Source organism: Ziziphus jujuba, chromosome 12, assembly GCF_031755915.1.
Source record: "Ziziphus jujuba cultivar Dongzao chromosome 12, ASM3175591v1".
In the NCBI taxonomy this organism is placed as follows: Eukaryota; Viridiplantae; Streptophyta; class Magnoliopsida; order Rosales; family Rhamnaceae; genus Ziziphus; species Ziziphus jujuba.
In genome coordinates this window covers 13,909,875-13,933,321 of record NC_083390.1, presented here as the reverse complement: position 1 = coordinate 13,933,321, position 23,447 = coordinate 13,909,875, and the positions used below count along the sequence as shown (strand labels likewise).

Here is a 23,447-nt window from a genome sequence, read left to right as displayed (position 1 = left end):
GGGTTTTCCTAGATGGGACCTTAGGTGTTTGGAAAAGGACCCAAGTGGTCCTGTCATTAGTTGAATATCTTTTTGTATTTTGAGTGAAATGTTCAAAGTGTGTTTAGTGTTGAAAGATGTATTTTTGTATGATACTTGAGTGAAGAAAATCATGTCCAAAGACACTGCAAATTGTGTTAAAAAAAAAAAAAAAAGAAGAAAAAAACGAATTGCCTAGCCTCCTCAATTGACAAAAAAAATTAATAAAAAAATAGAAAGAAAAAAGATTGTTTAATTAACTTTTTTCTTTTAGATCCAATAAAGAGATTGTTATTTTAAGCATCAATTGAATATCGTCTCAAAAACAAATAAAACAAATTACATTAAAAAGAAATCAAATAAAGCAAAAAGAATAAAAATTGAATTGTATATTAGAAACTATGTTTGTGAATAAAATCTACAATACTAGGCAAATCAAGAATACAAAGAGGTAGAAATTGAAGAGATTAACAAACATAATAAATGTGTTGGAGGCTCTATTGTCAAACTTGCCCTAATCCTACTTCAATGCCTTTTTTTCTTCTTGTGGATCTCCCAAGCTCCAAACAAACTATTTCAATAGTGGAATGATGATGAAAGTGGCATATAAGAGAGAGGAATACAACCTTTTTATAGACCTATGGTGGTTTTCTCCATTCTTCTTAATTTTTAAAATAATATAAATAAAATAATATCTCTGGTAATATCCAACTTCTACAAGTTAAGGATGCCACCTAATAAATCAAAGATAAATAATCACAAAAACAAATACGATAATATCGATTACTTAGCTACCAATAAATTATATTGCTGGCTTTCAACACCAATTAGGGTTTTGGTTTTAAATGGGTAAATAAATGAATTTGGACTTGGTCTGGATTTCTATTATTCAGCATTTTAACCTTCTTGGGAATTCAATACATCGCCTATAGCCTATTGGATCCTTCTGTTTAGACTTTAATCAAATACAGCTTCAAAAACACTAAGTCTGTGTAGATATACTCACTTCAAATGGGTTTTGGTATTGGTCCCCTCATCATCTGGCCATGAAATTTTACATAGATGTCCTCACATTTCTTAAAAATTTTCTTCAAAAAAGAATCACTAAAAAGTTTCACTTGTAGCTCCAAATATAATCAAAACAGCAAATACAACGTAAAAACAATATTTCCAATGCAGCAAAGATTAAATCTTCAAATCTTTAAAATAAATCATCAAGTTTTTAAAAATCATGTTTGGAATAGAAAATCAGCAATATAGCTCTACTAATACTCCATAAAATATATCTTTCCATATTTCCCCTAAAAACAATCCTAAACAGCCTTAGAATAATATTTTTTAGTCATTTTACCTAAATATAGTAAAATAGTGATATCAATAGACATTTATTTTAATTAAGCAGAATTGTCTAAGAAAATTGCAAGTAACAAGCATAAATACAAGCTACAAAATAGTACTATTGAGCACAAATCTTACCCCCCAACTTAATATTTGTTAGTCTCTAGCAAATTATAAAAAATTAAAAAAAAATAAAAAATAAAAAACCAAAAATAATCAATTAATTTCAAAACTTATAAACATTAAAACCATAATTAAGGAATTTGATAAGTGTGCCTTAAAAGTTGAATAGATCATCAACTCAAAAATAACATCCAAGTAGTTATGCAATTCAACACCTTATTTTCCATCAAACATAATCATTACTTCCAAAATATATGTGTGTGTGTGTGTGTGTGTGCGTGTGTGTAATCAAATATACCAATAAAAAATATTCATTTATTTTTAAGGTATATCATCATTTATTGTATAATTGATATCATCATCATCATCGAATTTTTTTTTTTTTTTTTGAGATGCCTTTTTTTCCATTTGATTTCCTTTGGCTTTTTCTATATAGTTCTTTTCTTTTCTTTTCATTCATTTGGATTTTTTTCTTTCCATTTTTTTTTTTTTTTTTTTTTGGGGGTTCAAGTGATGATGGAATGATATGAATTTTGATGATCATATAACTTAGTACCTCCAACTTTTGATTTCAAATACATAAAAATCAAACTAATTCTCAAATTTCATAAAGGACTACATATATCAAAGCCATAATCATGCGTAAACCATACCTTCCAACTTAATTTTTCACTTTATTCCTCCTATCACATATTAAAAAACATATATTTATATCAATTCAGTATTAAGCTCTCTTTATAATATATAAAAGGGTAGAGAAAAAAAATTCATTTAGGCTTATAATAAAGGTAGGTAAATGAGGTTAAATGAATGAAAGGATGGAGAAAAAAAAATAATCATTTAGGCTTATAATAAAGGTATGTAAATGAAGTTAAATGAATAAAAGTTTCTACATATGCATCTTCAAATATGAATCCTAACCATGGCTCAACATAACAATAACATAGATAGGCTAGAAAGGTTTAAACTTATAACAAGCCTTTATCATTTTCTCAATAATGCAATACTCTAGGATATCACCTCAAACATTAATTATACAAGTTCTAGAGCTCAAACTTAATTATAGAACTCTAATTTTATGCAAACCTTCTTCAAAACACAATCCAAATCATGCATAATTTGATTAAGTGCTTATAAAGTTTTGGAAATAATAACATTTTGAAATATCTTAGGCATAAAAACATACATAAAAACAATTCAACTACTTAAGATCAAATCTATATCAATCATAGTTTTATAATTGACAATTATATTACTTAACCATAAGCACAAAAATTTTGAAAAAAATTTCACCAAAAATCCACTATAAAGAAGATTACTATCCAAAAAACAAAACAAACTAAAGCAAATAAACATATTTTGGATTTTTATTATTTAATCAAAGCAATTAAAAACTAAACCTAAGATGCAAAACAACTAAACTGAAGCCTAACATATTCAAGATCAACATCTTCATTTATGCTAGAACTCATTTTAAAACAATGAAAAGGAACCCCCAGCTTGATATGAATAGTGTCATCAATGTTAGAAACACATAAAAGTTCAAGGAAAATAAAAGATAAGAGTTAGAATACTTCTTTGATGGAAAATTAGCTTGAAATTGCAAGAAAATCCATGAGAAAGGTTTGAAAAACCATCACCAATTTCCAAACTTCAATAGGTGCGATATAAATATATAATTTATCAGGTGACAAATTTCTAATGGTCTTAGTACTCCTTTAAATACTTCATCCAATGCACAAAACCTTATAAGAATCGACGATGTCTTTCCTCATATTTCTTATAATGAAAGTAAACTAATTTTAAACCTTCAAAACATGAACAAACACATCAAACTCAGCTAAAACAAATAACAATAATTAAACAAACTAAATTTACAAGATTTAAATCCATTTAAGATACCAGTAAACTAAAATAAAAAGAATTAAAGCTTAGAAACAGTCCTTTGAAAATTTGAAACTTACAAAATTACTTGAAAACCATTAAAAAATTCTACATTAAAGCTATAGAATTTGACATTATTGGGTAGTACCTTTGAAGTTGCTTCCTAACCTGAAATTTTCACTATAGCTCTACAAATATTGAAATAATGATCAACAAAATTTTAAGCAAAACAAAGCTCATTTACTATTTTTCCCATCTGTTTGACTTAAGGGCTATAAACTGAAAACATTTTAGCTCATATGGTACCTAAAATTAATTAAAAATCTTGCATAACTAACAACCAAATAAAAAAGAATCTGAAAAAAATAAAAAGCGATGCATAAAATAAAAATTACCTTGTGTTACCTCTTAAAAAGTGATTTTTTAAAGTCATTTAGCTTGATTTTGATTATGAATCGCTTACCATTAGATTGTCCTACTTTATTGGCTAACAACTTTTTTTCTTCAAATTAGCTCAAGTACCTAGTGGAAGATCATACATAAGAACAGTCATTGTTCTAGCATCACAACTTAATTCCAAAATACCTTCATAAATTTCAGAATTAGCCTTATCAGTGGCTATGAATGGCCTTCTTAAGATGACTTTGTCTCTTTTATCATGCTTTTCTTTCAAACTCACAAAATCAATTGCATAATAAAAACCTCCATCATTAATTCTCAAATCTTTAATAACTCCATAAGGTGAAACATATTTACCATGAAAACATTATAATTTAAAATCTACCTCTTCAATCCTTCCATATCCTTAAAAGGAAGACAAAGAAAACTATCATAAATCATAATATTATCCGTAGTACTGATAGCTATTGGTATCAATAAGATATTTTCAAAAACATAATAATTTTTAATAAAAGAGATTTTTAAAACTCCTAAGTCCCCAAATTAGCATCTATTTCATTATTAATTAATGTTTCTAGTTCCTTTTCTAATTGAATCTTCCTATCTAATTCAATAATTTCTTCATTAGTTATTTTTCTCTCTTCTCTTTCACATTGATTCACCTTATTTTTACATGTATCACTTACATTCCTATTATGAGCTCTAATTGCTATATACTTTCTAGCCTCATTTTTAGTTAACTTCCTATTATTTCTCATCATTCTTCCTACATATATACTCACCTAACACAAATTCAAAATGTAGAAGGTCATCCTTCCCATTATGTTTTAATTCTAAAGCTTTTTCTTCCTCTAATTTTTTAAGTCTTGACAACTAGAACTATCGTAAATCTCAAATTTGCCTTATGTTTCTGCTTATAACTCAAGCTAGGAATGGAATTTTACGTACAAAATTTACATGAGTCATCATTGATATGTTGAGAAGGTCACCAAAAAAGTTTAGGTCCATTGGACTTCATTTGCTTAGTTAACCATCTATTTTTCCCACTGCTATCTAAAAATACTGCACTTTTCAGCTTCCAAACCATGTAGGCTTAGGTTTGGCTCTCTTTCTTATTAAAACTGTGCAACTTATCACTTCTACTTACTGCATTGGTTTTCGCTCATATGTGGGGGAATATACATTGAAATCCTAGATTCAGCCTCTTTCAGTTTGGATTCCAAAGTTTCAATTAAATCTTCAACTTCAATTTTATTGTCCATATTTGCCTCCCTTTCTTCTACAAGTGTGACAAAGGGCTTTTTATCCTCCATATTTGTTGGCACTTTACTTTTTAATTCCTCAATGACATTTTCTTTATCCTCATCTAATTCTTCATCAAAAATTTCATCTTCTATGTGTAAGTCTTGATAATTACTCATCACCATCATTGTTTGTTCTTTAGGATTCACCACTAGTTGACTTAGTAATTGTCCTTGTGGTCTTTTAGATGACTCGTAACGAACTAACCAAATTGTGTCATCAAAAATAAAAATTTATTATGTGTATACTTTGACAAAAGATCAAATTTAGATGACATATTTACAAAATTTTCTTCAAATTTAAGCAATTTATTGCTAATATCACTAGAATATGTAAAGTTCGAAAATTGTTTATTCTTTTGAAATCACTGTGCTTATGGTGCATTGTACTATGCTCCAGGTTGTTATCCTCCCTAGTTGTTACTATCTCTCCATGAAAAATTAGGATGATTTATCCATCTCGGGTTATAAGTATTTGAATAAGGATTGTTTTGCAACTAAGAATAATTATTAATATAAATTACCTCATTTGTAGTGGTAGATTAAGCAAAGGAATTACCCTTTTGGCAATTTACACGATCATGATCACCATCACAGTGCATCCAATAATTATCATAATTTGAAACATTTGAAATATTAGCAATATGTGATGACCCATTTCGATAAATAAATTAAAGTGTCTTTAAATGGTTTTATTGAGATTGACTAGCTAGACTATGAGTGGACCATAAGTTTGACTTTTAATGGTCAAGAATTTTGAGTTGACCAATACACCATAACGTAGAGCTTGTTGATACGAGTTCATAAACTGTTACACACTTAATTTTGAGCTCTGGTTAAAAAGTTATGATTTTGAAATTTTTTTAATATAAATACTTTATCTGTGTCCAAACCATTATTGAGTTTTTGTCCTCTAGTGGGTCCAAAGCCTATATATACATGAGGAAGTGTGCACATCATTATATAATTGATTAAACACCCAGTTAATCCTTAAAACCCTAACAGTCTTGCGAATTGAATTCCCCCATCTAATGAACCAGATCAACACACAACCCATCACCACCACAAGTCATGTTCTTCGATTTGACCTTCTTCTGGCCTTCGTTCTTCTAAATGCACTGTCCTAATCATTAGCCCAAATCTTGACTACCTCAGCCTTAAATTTTCAATGCCAACCAGTCAGTGATGTGCCTCATAAATGTTTGAAGGTCGTTGTTGATATTTGGTTGGGTTGCCGAAGACTGGCCATTTTTTGGCAATTTTAGGCCACCATATAACCTCTATCCCACTAGTTTAGACAACTCTAAGCTTGAACCTGACTTTTATTTGCTAAGATTCTTCATCATTTAAGAGACACATCAATGGGAAGTTTGGTCGAATCTTTCAATGAGTTTTCTGATCACAGATAAGACATTTAGATCAAGGTGAATATATGAATGTAATCCTCATCTTATGATCTTTTCATTAATATATAATTTGTAAAATTTCAATGTTATTTCATAATTTTTCCATTTTTAGGATAATTAATTTTATAATGGATAAAATTAGTTGTATTTGAACAATTTTAGACCAAATTAAAATTGCAAATGTGTAATTAGATGGTAATAGAATCCAATTAAATGTTCAATTTAATAAACTTGGCTTTCAAATGAAAAACCCCAATTATGGAGATTGGATATTTAGGGCTCGCAATATAATGAGACTCTTTAGTATCCAACTTTAATAATTCTAGAGTTGTAAAAGCTATTTTGGAATATTTGTCACACCAATATCTTTAGTTTACTTTATTTCCGGTCTGAAAAATACTTTATTATTATTTTAGGCATCTAGAGAGAGATTGAAAGCGATTTATTAATGGATCAAGTTTGAACTTCTATCTCTGAATAGATTTTATTTCTAAAAATGATTTAGGGTTATAAATATGGATTATATCATTAATTTTACTTTTTTGAAGTATTAAATTATTTGATTTTATATTATGCAATAAATGTTTATATGATCTATTATTTTCTGAAATAATTGCGGAAATGTTTGGTCAAAATTTGTTTTCAATATTTATCATAAATATATGAGTATATATTTCTATTGGTATTTTATAGGTTTATTATTATGATTGAATTTGTGGAAAAAATAATTTTGCATGATGAATATGGCTTGGGATTATGAATTTAGGGATTTTACATGTACCATTATCTTATTGTGATATCTAGATTTGATTAATATGGATTATATTGCAATCTTCCATTGATTATGTGCTTCATTAAAGTTGGATGGAAACTTTTAGCTCTACGGTATATTAGTACGCTAAAAACCGTCAAATAGTATATAAATAAGATGTATAGATGGTTGATGATTATGTGGATTATGACTATTGGAATTTGAATTTTTGCTCATGGGCTTACTATTAAAAAAGTAAATTATTTATTTGAATTATATGAACTATGCTATTGTTTTAATTTTTTATGTTATGTTTTTATATGAAGTATAAAATTTTATGGTTTGAGAATAATTTATGGATTTTGATAAAATTTATTTTTCAAAACAAAAAAAAATTTATAAAGAGTGAACGAAAAGGGTTGAAAAAAATGTTTTTAACTCTTTAAAATAAATCAAGCACTTTTTTTTTTTTTTTTGGTCCCCCAAACACCTATATAAGTTGCAATTTATTAATTTTTATATTATTTTTAAAAAACTTTGTTTTTTCTCCTGAAAATTACTGAGGATGAGAAGGATCGGAGCTTTCTTTTTTTTTTTCCTTTTTTTTTCTCTTTTTTTTTTTTTTTTTTTTCAAACGGGAAGGACAGTGAGTTCGAATGAATATTGGGGTGCCAATAATTTTTTATACATTTATTAATTCATCATACATTTTGTTAAAAACAATTGATAATTATATTTTATTAAAATTAGTACCATATTTCATAGTGTACATGCTATCACAGGCCAGTGCTAAAGTAAAGCGGATAAAAACAATATTAAAGAACAATACAATACAAATTTTATCTACTAATTTATTTGCCAATTTTTTTTTTTTTAATTTTTTTTTTTTTGGGGGTAGTTTTTGCAGCATTTGCTGCACTGCCACTCGAACTGGGGCAGGGAGGGGGCAGAAGCATGGACTTTTCCAAACCGGCTACAACTGCAATTTATTTGCCAATTGATAAATGAAACACCACGCTAGCTTCATATTTTTGCTTGTAGACTGCACGTGGTTGTGGACTGCAAGTGGCTGCTTACTATCCACTTGAGTGTACCTGCTATCACCGGCCATTGTTAAAGTAAAACAGATAAAAACAATAATAAAGAACAGTACAACACAGATTTTATCTACTAATTTATTTGCCTAGTGATAAATGAAACACCACGCAAAAGCATCAAAGCCCAAAACCACCCAAAAAAAATAAATAAATAAAAAAGAAGAAGAAGAAAGCCACCCTTCATTCACGCTTATTGAATGTTGAATAAATTGGAATTCGAACAAATTTAATAAACAAATTGGTATCCGTATCATTATTATTATAAAACTATATTTGTTCACTTAAATAAGAAATATACAGTTACTCAAATATAGACTATAGTGGATGGAACGAGTGAAATCTCAATTAAATAAATTAAATCTAAAATTTAATTGGGTGAATGACTACGGTTTATTATTTGTATTGTCAGTAGGTTCCCAATAAGGAAATGGAATTTAGGTTTTCAACCTATCCAAATCTATAAATATACACAATTTATTGTCCTTACGAAATAGAATTAATATAATACAAAATTCGCAAACTTCTGGATTTAACGCAATGTCCTTTGCCTGCTTACCTACTTTACCCATGAGACTTGTGAAGGAAATTAATTTGGTTCACCTGTTTTGATATTTAGCTAATTAATGAAAACAAGGAAGAATATTTTATCTCTGACATATTTACTTTGGAAAGAGGATAAATTAACACTACTTGTTGCGTTTTGACTACTACGTTTAGATTTTATCATATACTATGTTTGCTTTTCACTGTTCGTCAAAAACTCTGTCCCAACAGGCTACTGATGGATCACATCGCAATTAAGCCAATAACATCGAAACCATGTTGACCCATTCACCAAAGACACACACACATACGTCAAAAACTCTGTCCCAATAGGCTACTGATGGATCACATCGCAATTAAGCCAATAACATCGAAACCATGTTGACCCATTCACCAAAGACACACACACATACGTCAAAAACTCTGTCCCAATAGGCTACTGATGGATCACGTGGGAATTAAGCCAATAGCATTGAAACCATGTTGACCCATCCACCAAAGCACACACACATACCAAGAAAATAAAAAACCTCAGTTGGAACAATTTTGACGAGGCAACCACAGTATCAATGACTATTTCCATCGACCAAGTTTCCACTGTATATTAAAATAACAGGATGAAGGTCAGCTATATTTTTGGAAAGTGACTCCTTTTATTATTCTTTTACATCACTGCGATTTAAGATTGATTTTTTCTAATTATTATATATTATTGATAGGACACATTGCCTGTATATTATTTAAATTAATGGGGAAGTGCAAATTTTTATGTTCAAACTTTTATCTACATGTATTATTATATTAATTGCATTTGGTCTGTGACCCAAAAGGTTAGGTGAAGATTCGATCAAAACTAACGCGTGGCGACATTTCTTTGGAAAGGTCATTTGGTTAAATATTTTTAAGGCGAGAGAGTTAAATTTTGTACGAAAAGTTGGGTGTGCTAAAACTATATAATAATACATTGTACGTAACACATTTAATTCAAATCGGTGCCGTACTTTATTTCCTTTAATAACCGGGTGTTAAAAAAATATTATCAACTCTGGCTGCTCGATGGTTTCGAGAGTTGACTATCGGCACGAGTGCAAACTCCTTCCAATAGCCATTAAAGAAAATTGTTTGAAGAAATTTCAACGAAACTCATCGCAGAAGAATTAGTCTTTCTTTTCTCCTCGATCTGTATATAAACGTTCATGGATTTTCATCTGAAGCGACCCCTCCTACGTTTTTTGAGTTTGTTTTCATGCATTTGATTCTCCTGTTCTTTTCTTTTTGAGTTGGCTTTCGCCATCTTCAAAACCAAAGTTAACAACCCACACTCACTGTATTAGGAATAAAATCTCTTATTGATATTATTATTCTTAGTTTGTAGGTCCATCTATTTGTTCTCTATTTACCTTAAATGGTCTGATATATTGCCTTGTCTGAGCACACTATAGTTGGTATTTACATGTTCATATATTTCAATACAATTCACTATTGAAAATCACATCGAAAACCCACTCCACTAATTCAAGAGCTTTGCATTTTGGGTTGCAATAAATATCACAAAAATGAAGTTTGGGAAGGAATTCGCTACCCAAATGGTGCCGGAATGGCAAGAAGCATACATGGATTACAATTTTCTGAAAACCCTTTTGAAAGATGTTCAAAGTCTACGGCAAAGAAACCGACCAGCAACAGCGGTTCCGACCGGTTTGAAGCGAAGGCCAACGCTTTACAGAGCTTTCAGTGGTTTGGTAAATAGACACAATAACCACAACGCCACCAGCCCCTCAACTCCGGGTGACATTGAGAACCAGCCTATTCTGGTGAACTCTGTGCACAAGAATGGATCCGAAAGTTACGAGACGACGTTCTTCATGAGTTCGGAGGAAGGAGGAGAGTACGAGCTTGTTTACTTTAGGAGGCTGGATGAGGAGCTAAACAAAGTGGAGAGGTTTTACAAGTCGAAAGTCGAGGAGGTGATGAATGAAGCAGCTATGTTGAATAAGCAAATGGATGCCTTGATTGCTTTTCGGATCAAAGTTGAGAATCCTCAAGGCTGGTTTGATAGGCATGTGGAGATGACTCGTCTTGCTTCGGATGTTGCTGCTTCCGCTGCTGCTTTGGCTGCTTCAACTCCTCGCGGAGCTAGAGCAAGCAGTAAGTTTCTGTTTGTTAACTGCTCTTGAAAACACATTTTTAATTTTCTTTGATGCTTATTTTTGCAAATTGATATATACAAGGTTAACTTATAACCGGTTATAGGTTGATGATCCTCTGACTATCATTTTTGTCCAGGATCTTAAATAACCGCTTCACTGTTATGTGTATATATATATATATATATGTATTATGTTTTGAGCCCGTTATTCTATTTAGTGGTTTTTAATTACATGTTATTCTGTGTATATATCATATGAATTACATATAATCCACTATAACAGGATATATATATATAGATATATATATGAATGATACGCAAGTTTTGAATGTTAACAATGGTTGATGAGCAGGAAGATTTAGCACGGCCATGGATGTGATTGAAGAAGCTGAGCCAAGTAGCCAAGGGGAACAATCAGATGAATCCAGTGATGATCAAAAGGAGAATAAGACTGGTACAAAAACCGACAACCAAAAAGTTCAAATTCAGAAGCCGAAGAACGTGAGGTTCACTAAACCGGCTCCACTTGATGTACTGAACCATGTGCAATTCAACAACACTCTTGAGACCCCACGTTCCACCATTAAAGGTGTCCTTAACGTCCCTATGCAGACAGAGCTGACTTTCAGCAGGGAAAATCTTAATAAAGTTGAAGGACAACTTAAACGAGCTTTTGTTGAATTTTATCAGAAGCTTAGACTGCTAAAGAACTTTGGGTAAGAAAATATGTTTGCTTATATATATATATATAAATATGGCTTAATTCAATTCATTTGTCTCTTCTAGTTTTGATTAACTTTATATTTAATTAACCATTTCTCTTTGGGTATATGAAACAGCTTTTTGAATTCCTTGGCATTTTCAAAGATCATGAAGAAATATGATAAGGTAATTTTCAATCAACAAATTTAACAAGCAGTCTGATTTTTCTTTCGGTACTCCATGGTTATTAGCAGTCTTACGGATTGAGGTTTTTCATAATACTTTATTGTAATTTCGTCTTGGTTTGTTTTACATTTTTAATTTTTCTCTCAATAATTATTGCAGATTACCGGAAGAAATGCATCAAGGTCTTACATGAAAACTGTTGATAATTCCCACTTCGGCAGTTCTGATGAGGTTAGTGTTGGATTAGCATTTTGGTCACCACCTTTTGTGACAGTACATTCATATATTAAATGGTATATCCATATCCATCTTATACTTTTGCAAGACTTTGGAAGACTATGATCATATTTTGTGCTTGCTAAAGTTTGTTAAAAATTTTCCCAGGCAAATAATGCTTGATATGTACTTTTCTAATTTTATATATATGAATGGCATCCCCTTAATTATTGCAGGTTACAAAGCTTTTGGATAGGGTGGAAGTTACATTCATCAAGCATTTCTCAAACTCAAACCGCAGTAAAGGCATGGCCATTTTAAGACCAAAACAAAAGAAAGAAAGGCATAGGATTACATTTTCCACTGGTAGGAGGAATACTATTTTTGATTTACTTACTTTAATTTGGTATTTGAATATATAAGAACAATTTCATTGTATATAAATATTTATTGGGAAATTTTTTTCAGGTTTCTTTGCTGGCTGCACAGCTGCTCTAGTAGTAGCTCTTATTTTGATCATTCGTGCCCGGAAGATCATGGATAAAGAAGGAAGCACCCAGTACATGGAAAACATGTTTCCCCTCTACAGGTAACAAAGATTTGAATCTCATCTCCTTGCTTTTTTCCCCTAATATCTTCGTGGTTTGAATTGTTGTTTTTTTAATTCTTGGAGAGACATAGTATCTTGCTAATATGAATTCCTAGCCATGAATGAAGGGAAACTTGGCTTACTATCAGTTTCTAGGAAGTGTTTGATACATGTTAATCCGTCTTTGCAGCTTGTTTGGATTCATTGTCTTGCACATGCTCATGTATGCGGCCAATATATTTTATTGGAGGCGATACCGAGTCAATTATTCCTTCATATTTGGTTTCAAGCAAGGAACAGAGTTGAGTTACAGAGAAGTTCTACTAGTTGGTTTTGCTATAGCTGCGATGGCACTAGGCAGTGTGCTCTCCAACCTTGACATGGAAATGGACCCTAAAACTCAAGATTTTAAAGCATGGACTGAAGTTATCCCGCTGTTCTTGCTTGTGGTATGATAAATATACATAAGATCCCAAGCTTCATTATTGCTCCATTGATCATGGTTCTCAAAATACTGAACTAATTACTTCATATCACATTTTTTTCTCTGCAGTCTGTGATTGTTACATTACTATTGCCACTCAACATAATATATCGCTCAAGCCGCTTCTTCTTTCTCACATGTTTGTTTCACTGCATCTGTGCGCCTTTATACAAGGTAGAGTTATTATAAAATAGTTGCATGCATGTCCTAGTACGGTTAAATTAGTTTCTGAGAGTATTCATAATTAAATTATAACCACTACAATACAGAACTTAATATGTTATATATATATATATATATATATATATATTTTTTTTTTTTTGTTTTTTTGTCTCCTGCAGGTGATATTCCCTGATTTCTTCTTGGCAGACCAGTTAACTAGTCAGGTCAGTGAAGTGAACTATGCTTTCCTTGTTCCTGGTTCTTTTCTGCTTTTTATTTGCTTTTTTTTTTTTTTTTTTTTCATACTCAATCTTAAATGTTATGATGGATAATGCAGGTCCAAGCAATCAGAAGTCTGGAATTCTACATTTGCTATTATGGTTGGGGAGACTACAAAAAGAGACAAAACACTTGCAAGGATAGTGGTGTATACAATACTTTCTTTTTCCTCGTAGCTGTCTTACCGTACTTGTCACGTCTCCTTCAGGTACCATAACGATTTCTCTTTATTTTTCAAGCTTCAAATTTCCTTCCTCAAAGTGGCCAAAACCACAATTGGAAGTTGAAAATTTGATTTTTCTCCTTTTTTTTTTTTTTGGTTCCAAAACAAAGTAGCTCAAAGTTATCTGTGTCTTCCATTTCTCAGTGCCTCCGCCGCCTGTTTGAAGAGAAGGATCCAATGCAAGGATACAATGGGCTGAAATATTTCTTGACAATTGCAGCTGTTACCTTTAGGACTGCATACAGTCTTAGCAAGCCGTCATTTAGTTGGAAAATTTTGGCTGCTATTACCTCAGTCGCCGCAGCCATAGTTGGCACATATTGGGACCTTGTTATTGATTGGGGGCTTCTGCAACGCCACTCTAAGAATCGCTGGTTAAGAGACAAACTCCTAGTCCCTCAGAAAAGTGTATACTTTGGAGCAATGGTGAGTAAAAGTAGAATTCTTCTCCCCAAAGTAAACTTTGATTAATTTCATTGCAATACTAAATGATCTTGGAACTAAGTTAATTAATTTTATCAATGGGAAAACTTCAGGTCTTGAATATCTTGCTGAGATTTGCCTGGCTGCAAACTGTGCTGGACTTCGAGATTTCTTTCTTGCATAGACAATCCTTGACTACTATTGTTGCTTGCCTGGAAATCATTCGTCGTGGCATCTGGAATTTCTTCAGGTAATTAGCAAAGATTATGTTCATAATTAGCTTGGGAGACTCCCACCATATCATAAGAACATAAAAAAGTTTTTGAGCAGAAACTTTGTGAAGGTGAAGTAATTAACATGTTTGTAATATGTCTCTGTGGATTTTGACCAGGTTGGAGAATGAGCATCTGAACAATGTTGGCAAGTACAGGGCATTCAAGTCAGTGCCACTACCCTTCCATTATGATGAAGATGGTGATAAAGATGAGTAGCTTTGCTGCGAAACCCACGCACATAAGTGTTTCAACAATCTTCTACAAACTCAAATAATGTGGAATCGCAATTTGTTTCCATTTTACTTTGAATGCTCTATATTCTTTCATTTATTTGTTTATCTATTTTGTTTATTTTTGTGAGTGTAAAGTTTTGTTGTAAATGCAATGTTTAGCAGTCTTAGGAGTGTGACAAGTTGTAATTAGTCCTGGACGTTTATTTTTTGCTTGATAATGATTTATGGATGTGACAAAGAGAGTTGTCAGCTATCTTATCTCAGAATGGATTGAGACTTTTTGGGCTTTCCACATGAACGTACCTGACATTTCTACCTTTTAACTTTGCGCAAAACTCAAATCTATTTCCATTAACGCATCCTAGCATTCTGTGGATGGAAAATCCTGACCTAACATGCATCTGGAATAGCATGCGGGCGTCTAAATTGACTACTGCCCGTTTATGAAAAATAACATAATGCCCTGTTTTTTCTTTTCATTCCTTGTTTTTTTTTTTTTTTTTTGACTTTGACTTTTTTCCAACTAGGTCTCTGAAAAAGGTTTTTTTTTTTTTATTTTTTTTTTTTTTTTTTTAAATTTTTTAAATTTTTTAATACCAGGAGCTCATAGACAAAAAGGCCACGAAACCTAAACTTAAGGGATCAGCATGACCAATATACCTGAGACATAGGTACAAGAATATATAAACATATCAGATGAACAATTGAAAGCGCACATGACTCAAGCTTTGTGTCTAATTGGTCTTTCCATTTTTTATTTTTTTTAAAACTAAATATAAAACAAAAACAATTTTTTTTCTTTTTTTGGTAGTTTTACAAAAATATTTTGTAAGAGGGTACTTCCATTTATAAAATAGACCAAATTTAATATTACTAACCTTCTTTTTAACTAAATAAATTAATCTTGTATGAAGTATGGTTTTAACATTAGACTAGATCTTCAATTACATCAAAGATTAAAATGTATAAATCAATTAGTGGCCTACTATGTTTAATAAAATGCTAAAACCATGCTTTGACAAAGTAAACCAAGTGGGATTTAGGGAATAATTGTATTTTTAAATTACATTTCTCAAAGCAATTTAAAAACTAAGAAAAATAAAATAAAAAAGTCCAGTGGTCGGTTTTCAATTTTTAACTGAAGCAATCCAATAGGTCAAATAACCTAATTAACTATGTTGGATTTTTTTTTTTTTTTTTTTTTTGGGTAATAATTGGATTCAATCAAATTGATTGATTTGATTGATTTTTTGTGGACTCACAATTTTGGTCGAGTCTAAGGCTCTCGATCTTAGTTCTGGATTAGGGTTTCCACATCTATGAGCCCAAGCCCAATCTAGGGCTGTGGGTCCTAGACTTCTATCTTGATCATTCCGGACAACCGGATCCCATGTGCTAGGCTGGTATACTGGCTTATGATTATTCTCGTGTTAAAAGTTGTTTCAAAAACAAAGAAATTTATGAAATAGAAAACATAAAAATTGGTTTCTAATTTTTGGTTTTTCTTTAATATATATATATATATATATATATATTTTTTTTAAATTCTAAAACTCATGGGTAAACAACTTAATAGAGTTTTGGAGAGTAAATCTCTGTTTTTTGAAAACTATTTTCTAATTACATTGCCAAACAGTCCTAATATTTTTAGCCCAAAAAATATTGGAATGAATCCGGATATCAACACGAGGAGGGAAATTCTGATTTGAAGCAAGAATTGCAGCTATACTTAAACCAGATTATTTTTTATATCCCTCCCAGTTGGTCCTCCAGCTAAGGTTTATCTCTAAGAAGTGAGAACCAAGTTTATGATTAATAATAATAATAAAATGTCAGTCAGACCAAGGTGAACCAAATATCAAAATCAGCAGGTATTAGTTGTTCTGATGGCTAGCTTAAACTGGTAGCATTTCACCCGATTAAAAACATACTCTCACCGGGAAGGTAAGGAATACAAGATGCCCCCAGCTCCAAACTCTGCCTGGGGAAGTGAGGGGTACAAGATGCCCCCAACTCCATCATGCCACCATCTACGGTGTTGAGTCGTCTTTAGGCACATACACCAGTATGAATGCATACAGTGGCGCACCGATACACCGGGTGCTTCTAGGGGAGCAAGCTGTATCAGGGGCAGCTTTCCTAATGTCATAAAATAACAGAACATGGTTAACAAATCCAATGTCCAGTAGGCCGACAGACAATTATTTGCCGTGAAACGGGGATTCTGAGTGGGGAAGGACTGCTAGGAAAAGTGCTTCATCCAGGAAAGGATGAAATTAATCTTTAGGCAAATTAGATAGACAAAGCCTTGGACAAGCTTTTTACTTTTACATTGCCGATGGGAATTTAAACTATAAAAACTTTGTGGGAAGTAGTAGTTTAGCTACCACAACAGAAAGCTGAAAGAATGATGACACTATGGAAAAAAAGCCATATGTAGATATAGTTCAATATCAGTTAAAATTACATAGAATCTACATGAACGAAATATAAGTTAAAAGCAACTGCGCTTGGTAAGGCAAACCAGAAATCCAATAAACAGACTATACGAGGTAAGCTCACAGGCTAGGTATGGAATTCTCTAACTCTATTGCTCAATAACTTGAAACATTTTTGGCTATCTCTCTTTATGGTATTGGCAGCTCAAAGACAAATATCATCTTCTGCCAAACTCATCCTTAGCTCTTTACCCCAGTTTTGTCTCCTTGAGAAACTCAGATGATTTGTATTAGTTCATGAATTTTATGACAGTAAAACAACCAGGAAGAGGTTGAACTCTGTACTTCTAGTTTATCAACAGCAACACACGCACAGAATATGAACCTTGGCTTTATATATCAAGGTAAACACAAAGCAAGTAGGTGAAGCACAATAAAAACCATGGAGAAAAATCATGTCTTGTTAAGGAACCAAGGAATAATTATATGTAGAGGAAACATTTCAATGGTTCTTTTGGTGAACTCAAAACCCCGTTACTAACTAACCTTAAGTACTGGCGACTAAAGCAGAACTACTATCGGAATGAATCCTATCAATGATCATATGAAGTTAAAAAATATCTGAAGTTTATAAACATAGCGGTAATTAGGCAGGACTAAAGCCTCAAAAAGTTTTGTCCATTTTAACAAAACCTACAAGTCATTGTTAAGAAATCTAATAAAATATATTATGCTCAACAGCCAATGATAACAAATTGGATCTCAATTCCACCAAATTCAGAACCACATTATCAGCAACCTCATGAGTATTGAACATTATCAGCAACCTCATGAGTATTGAACAGTCATATATAAAATAAAAATGAATTCCATCAACCATACTACCAAAAAGAAATAAACAGAGCATTGCGGTACTAGTAGAAGTTTCAGAATGCATATCCATCTAGAAACCGAAGTCGATTAAATAAATAAAAAACAATTATCTTATTCAATTAATGTGAGCATCCCACTGTCAATGTGTGATTCAAAACTGAGTTTTTCATCATCGGGTTTATTCTGACCACAAAACCGTGGTACCGGCTTAAACATTTGTTTTCATCTTTCAAAGGTTTCTTGCCTCAAAATAATCTTTTTTTTCTTTTTTTTTTCTTTTTTTTTTTTTTTAATATCAAATTAACAGAGAAAAATCAATAAACATCAAACCCGCTAGCCGTCTCGCTTATTATCATCAAAAATCCCTTGGCTTTCTGAACTCTCAGTACCTGCATTTTGCTCCGAAGAGATCAATGCCGCCGCTTCTCTCTCTTTCTCTCTCTCCAATTCCTTGATGGCCTCTTCCTCCGCCGCCTTCTCCGCTTTCAGTAAGGGCTCATAGTAATCGCTATGAGCCTCCATGCACTTCTTCAGAGCACCAGTAATCTCAAAGCACTTCTGTGCGACATCCTCCTTGTTCTTCTCCGCGTCTACCATGCACTGTTCCCAGGCTTCAAAACTTTCTTTGCATCCCCCACCTTTCATGAACAAACAAAACCCACACTCTCCCTCCTCCTCGTCCTCACCTTCATCTACTTGATCTTCTCCTCCTTTGTCACCGACCTTCTCAGATTGACCTGGATCTTCCTGTGGTTTTCCTTCTTCTGGAGACTTCGCTTGGATTTGGGGATCCAAATCCAGTGTCGAATTTTCTGGGGATTCGGTGGTTTTAGAATCTGTAGAGGACATGCTTAGCTTTCTTGAGGCTTGAGATGAATTGGGCTGCTGAGATTTTCCGGGAATTTTTGAGTTTGATGAGGATAGTCTACGTTGTAGGTATCACTAGGGTTTGAGGAGAAGACACCTCCCATGGCTGCTTAAACCTCCTTAAAACCTCCACCGGAGCATTTTTTTTTTTTTTTCTTTTTCATTTTCTTTTAATTTTTTAATTTTTTAACTTTTTACAGTAATAATTTATTATTATGATCCTGGTCGATGAACGGCCAATATTGAAGAGTATTTCGGGCACTTAATTCTTCTTCTACAAGTGTTTAGTATTTGTTACTTGGCCGCCAACTAATAAACAAGATTTAAAATTTTAATATTAATGAAAATATTAAAAATTTAAAATATAAAAATTTCAATAAAATATTAAAAATATAAAATATCGATAAAAAAATTATAAAAAATAATAAATATTTATTTTAAAAATAAAAATTTTTATTTAAAATTTAGAATTAGTTTATTTAATCTATTAATTATTAAATTAATTATAAAATTTATAAAAATATTGAATAGATGTTATATTTTTTTAATCAATTGATTTTTAATAAGTATTAATGACCATAAATAAATTATTATTAATAAAAATATATCAAAAATACATATTTACTAAAATTATTTATTAATTAAAATATATAAAACAATTATTACAGTTACATTGTATTTTATAAATGTTATTTTAATATAATATAGAATTTCTGGATGGTTGAAAATTATCGATCTCTTCCTCATTTTGATTTTAAGATGTGAACTGTGTTAACTAGTTATAAAAATATATATGTCCTTCATAATTTTACAAATAATTATTAATGTACCAACCATATAGATTTTACATTATTAATTGACTATGTACATAATTACTACTTTCTAATGGTTGAGTTTAAGATGATATCCATAAATTGCTACTGTATGACATTTCATAAATATTTATTGAATAAAAGATATGAAAATGATTTTCATTCTTCATTAATGTAAAATTTATAGAAATCGAATCCTCTTATTGTTATGACATTTCCATTATAGTTTATGTATATAGTCTTTTCCAATGATACCAATTCCTTGACTTGCATTTATATTCTCATGATCTTCATCTTGTGTTGCATGTGTGTAATATTATTCACCAATAAATGAGCTTAATAACAACTAATATAGTAATTTTATTACCAAAAAAAAAAAAAAGAAAACTAATATACTAAGTTAATTATAATTGTATATATAGTAATTTAATTATATTTTTTTTAACTAAATTTGCTTATCAAATAACATAGTATATGATACATAATTTTTAATTAAGTATTCATTAAGTTTCACTTATCAATTTAAAGTTTCATTTTTCTATATAAATTATTTTTTCAACCTTTATTGTATAGACATATTACTTTTTATATTTTTTTATTAGTTTGGCTATTAAATTTTTTACTTATTTATTTAACAATTCATTACTCCACATCTAAATTTTTGTTTTTGTTTTTAATTCCAATCACTAATATGTCGCAATAATATGATAAATAATTTGGTGTCATGCACGTTATCTTTTTTTTTCTTTTTTTCTTTTTTTTTCAGAAGAAAAATATAAGGCGTATTGATATATCAAAGATTTCATTTCTGTACTTTTGTGTTTTTTTTTTTTTTTTTTTTTTTTGGAAAAAGAATTCATCAACCATGAAAATTAAATAGAGAATTGTACAATTAATTGTATAAAGAAATATGTAAAATAAAAAATTGAAATAAATTATGATAAAATTAAAGGTCTAAATTAAAAAAGGATCAATTTTATATATCTCCCATAAAACTTGATTTAAATACAAATTAGTTTTTCTAGTTTAAAAAAAAAAATTATCAATCTCCTTCCAAAAAGTTATGATTTTTTCTTTAATTGTTTCATTCATTTCGTTTAAAATAATATTACCCATATCCTTTAAAAATATTAATTGTAATGTTCAAAAATATGAGCTATTAGATTATAAATAATGCAAACTTCATATGTCCAAATGTAATATTTTCTTTTAAAAATAATAAATCTACATGTATTAAAAATTTAGACTTTGATCCTCTGTTTGTTTTCTTAATGCTTGTCATTGCCTGCCTTTGAATCATATCCATTCACTTATTAATCAAATGGCTAATATTAAATTTGTGCATAGTTATTATTAATAACATACTTGCACATGATCACTAAAATTCATTATTATTTATTTATTTTAATAAATAATGATATTTAAAACTCATAAACTTGAAATTAAACCGATCAAAATAAAAGATTTATCAACTTAATAGAAGAGATATCATTTAAACATCATAAATGCAAATAGATTTTTTTCTTTTTCTTTTTTCCTTTTTTAAAAAAATACTTCTGATTTTTTCACTAAAACATTGTAAACTCTCAAAAGTTTCAAACAGTATTGAAAATAAAATAAAAAATTTGGATACAGAGCTTATATATATATATGGAACATGTTGCCGCGGTCGCAGTGGCAGAGCAGCAAAGCTGCTATCTACGACAAAAAAATAAAATATATATATATATGGAAATATATGGAATATGTTTTAAGATCTATTAAATTTCTAGGTTTTAGTTTAATAATCATAATTACTTTGTAAGTATGAAGGATCTATAAATAGGGAATACTTATCTTTCAATATGGATAATTAAATAAAATAATTAGATGTTGATTTTAAACCCATAAAATTCTTCTTCTTCTTCTTCTTTTTCTTTTTTGTTTAATTTGTGACCGCCAAGAGAAAATTATATTTATTCTTATACGTGCATTTTTTTGGTAAAAAAGGCAATCTTTTAAAATAAGAAAAAAATGTGTGTTTTTTTAAAGAGAGAAAAAGAAAGTTCAATAGAAGTAAATAGTTTTTTTATTTGTGAGATTTACGTTAAATGAGTTAGAAGTGAATGGTTAGGATTAAAATAATTAATACTGATCATGTGAAAGTTATGTGACATTAAATGATGTGAAATAATAGATTAAATAAATTAAGAAGTGAATGGTTAATATCTAAAAGTAAGGCTCCATTTGTATGCAGAATAACTATTGCTTTAAAAATAAAAATAATTATTCATAGGAATAGAAAATAAAAAATGATTAATAATTCTATTCAAGGTTTAAAATATTCAATATTTTTTTGAAATTTCTTTGATATTTCTATTATTCGAAGGGGTCAAAATAAAATTTAGATTCGAAATAAAAATTGATAAAACTTTCATAATATTCATTAAAATTTCTAAAATTTCACCATAAGTCGATGGAAATTTTTGTAAAATATCCATATCTAATCCTTAACAATTTGGTTAAAAAATCTATAATTTCCATGGAAATTTCTGAAATTTCAGTGGAAATTTTGAAAATATTTAGGATTTTTTTTTTAAAAAATTCATAAATATTATGGATATTTAGTAAAAATTTTTATCAAATTAACTTCATTGATAATTTTTTTGTCCTTTAATTGCTTTTTAAATATTTAGAAATATAAGTAAAATAGAATGAATTGAATTGAATAATATTAATAAGTTCTATTTATTGAATATCAATAAAACAAAAATATAAAGATTGTGAATTATATTTTTGAACTTGGCAAATTTTATTGTCCGGAATATCTATTTTATAAATGTGAGTAAATAGATGATAAAATATATACAAATGAAATAATAATGTTTGTTTGAAAAATTAAAAAAAAAAATTTGACAATTCACAAGGTTTTATATATATATATATATATATACATTTTTGAAGAAGTTAGAAGAGGTAGTGGCCAAAGCGAACCATCAAGTTGAGAAGTTGGATTAAGTTCATTTATTGGTGAACAATATTACACATATATAACACAAGATGAAGATCATAGGAGTAGAGATGCAAGTCAATGATTCGATGTTGTTGGAAAAAAACTATATACGTAAAAAGAAATCTATAGTGAAGATGTCACAACAAGAAGAAAATTCAATTTTTATGAATTTTGGATATATTAGGGTTGGACATTATTTTTATAACCCTTATTTAATGGATATTTATGGAATGTCATCAAATGACAACTCATGGATACCATATCAAATTCAACCATAAAAAAGTAGTAGTTATGCACATAGTCAACCAATAATGCAAGATCTATATGTTTGGCATATTAATAATTATATGTAAAATTATCAGGGAGATATATTTTTTCATAACTACTTATTACATTTCACATCTCAAAATCAAAATGAGGAATAAACTGATGATTTTCAACCATCCAGAAGTTCTGTGTGGTATTTAGATGACATTTATGAACTATAATGTAATTGTAATACTTATTTTATATATTTTAGTTAATAAATAATTTTATCATATATGTATTTTTTGACATATTTTTATTAATAATAATCCATCTATGGTCGTTAATGCTTATTATAAATCAATTTACTAAGAAGAATATAACATCCATTCAATATTTTAGCAAGTTTTATAATTAATTTGATAATTGATGGATTAA

The 23,447-nt window shown here is 29.9% G+C and overlaps 2 protein-coding genes across 2 annotated transcripts; one reads left to right on the top strand and one right to left on the bottom strand.

The window, feature by feature from the left end:
- The first annotated feature begins 9,835 nt into the window (after positions 1-9,835).
- Positions 9,836-15,096, top strand: LOC107428961 (phosphate transporter PHO1 homolog 3). Its single transcript, XM_016039566.3, has 13 exons — positions 9,836-11,008; positions 11,362-11,725; positions 11,849-11,897; positions 12,057-12,128; positions 12,350-12,479; positions 12,582-12,702; positions 12,893-13,151; positions 13,256-13,360; positions 13,528-13,572; positions 13,686-13,835; positions 13,995-14,276; positions 14,387-14,523; positions 14,665-15,096. The coding sequence occupies exons 1-13, from the start codon at positions 10,417-10,419 to the stop codon at positions 14,762-14,764; spliced, it is 2,406 nt and encodes an 801-aa protein (XP_015895052.3). The 5' UTR covers positions 9,836-10,416; the 3' UTR covers positions 14,765-15,096.
- A 3,088-nt stretch (positions 15,097-18,184) lies between these two features.
- Positions 18,185-19,123, bottom strand: LOC107428938 (uncharacterized). Its single transcript, XM_016039542.4, has one exon. It carries the CDS (start codon positions 18,939-18,941, stop codon positions 18,426-18,428), a length of 516 nt encoding a protein of 171 aa, XP_015895028.3. The 5' UTR covers positions 18,942-19,123; the 3' UTR covers positions 18,185-18,425.
- Positions 19,124-23,447: the final 4,324 nt, after the last annotated feature.

Coding starts and splice junctions, on each gene's coding strand:
- LOC107428938 (XM_016039542.4), bottom strand. CDS start 18,941: ATGTCCTCTACAGATTCTAAAACCACCGAATCCCCAGAAAATTCGACA.
- LOC107428961 (XM_016039566.3), top strand. CDS start 10,417: ATGAAGTTTGGGAAGGAATTCGCTACCCAAATGGTGCCGGAATGGCAA. Junction 13,361..13,527: donor TCTGTGCGCCTTTATACAAG/GTAGAGTTATTA, acceptor TGTCTCCTGCAG/GTGATATTCCCTGATTTCTT. Junction 13,836..13,994: donor ACTTGTCACGTCTCCTTCAG/GTACCATAACGA, acceptor TCCATTTCTCAG/TGCCTCCGCCGCCTGTTTGA.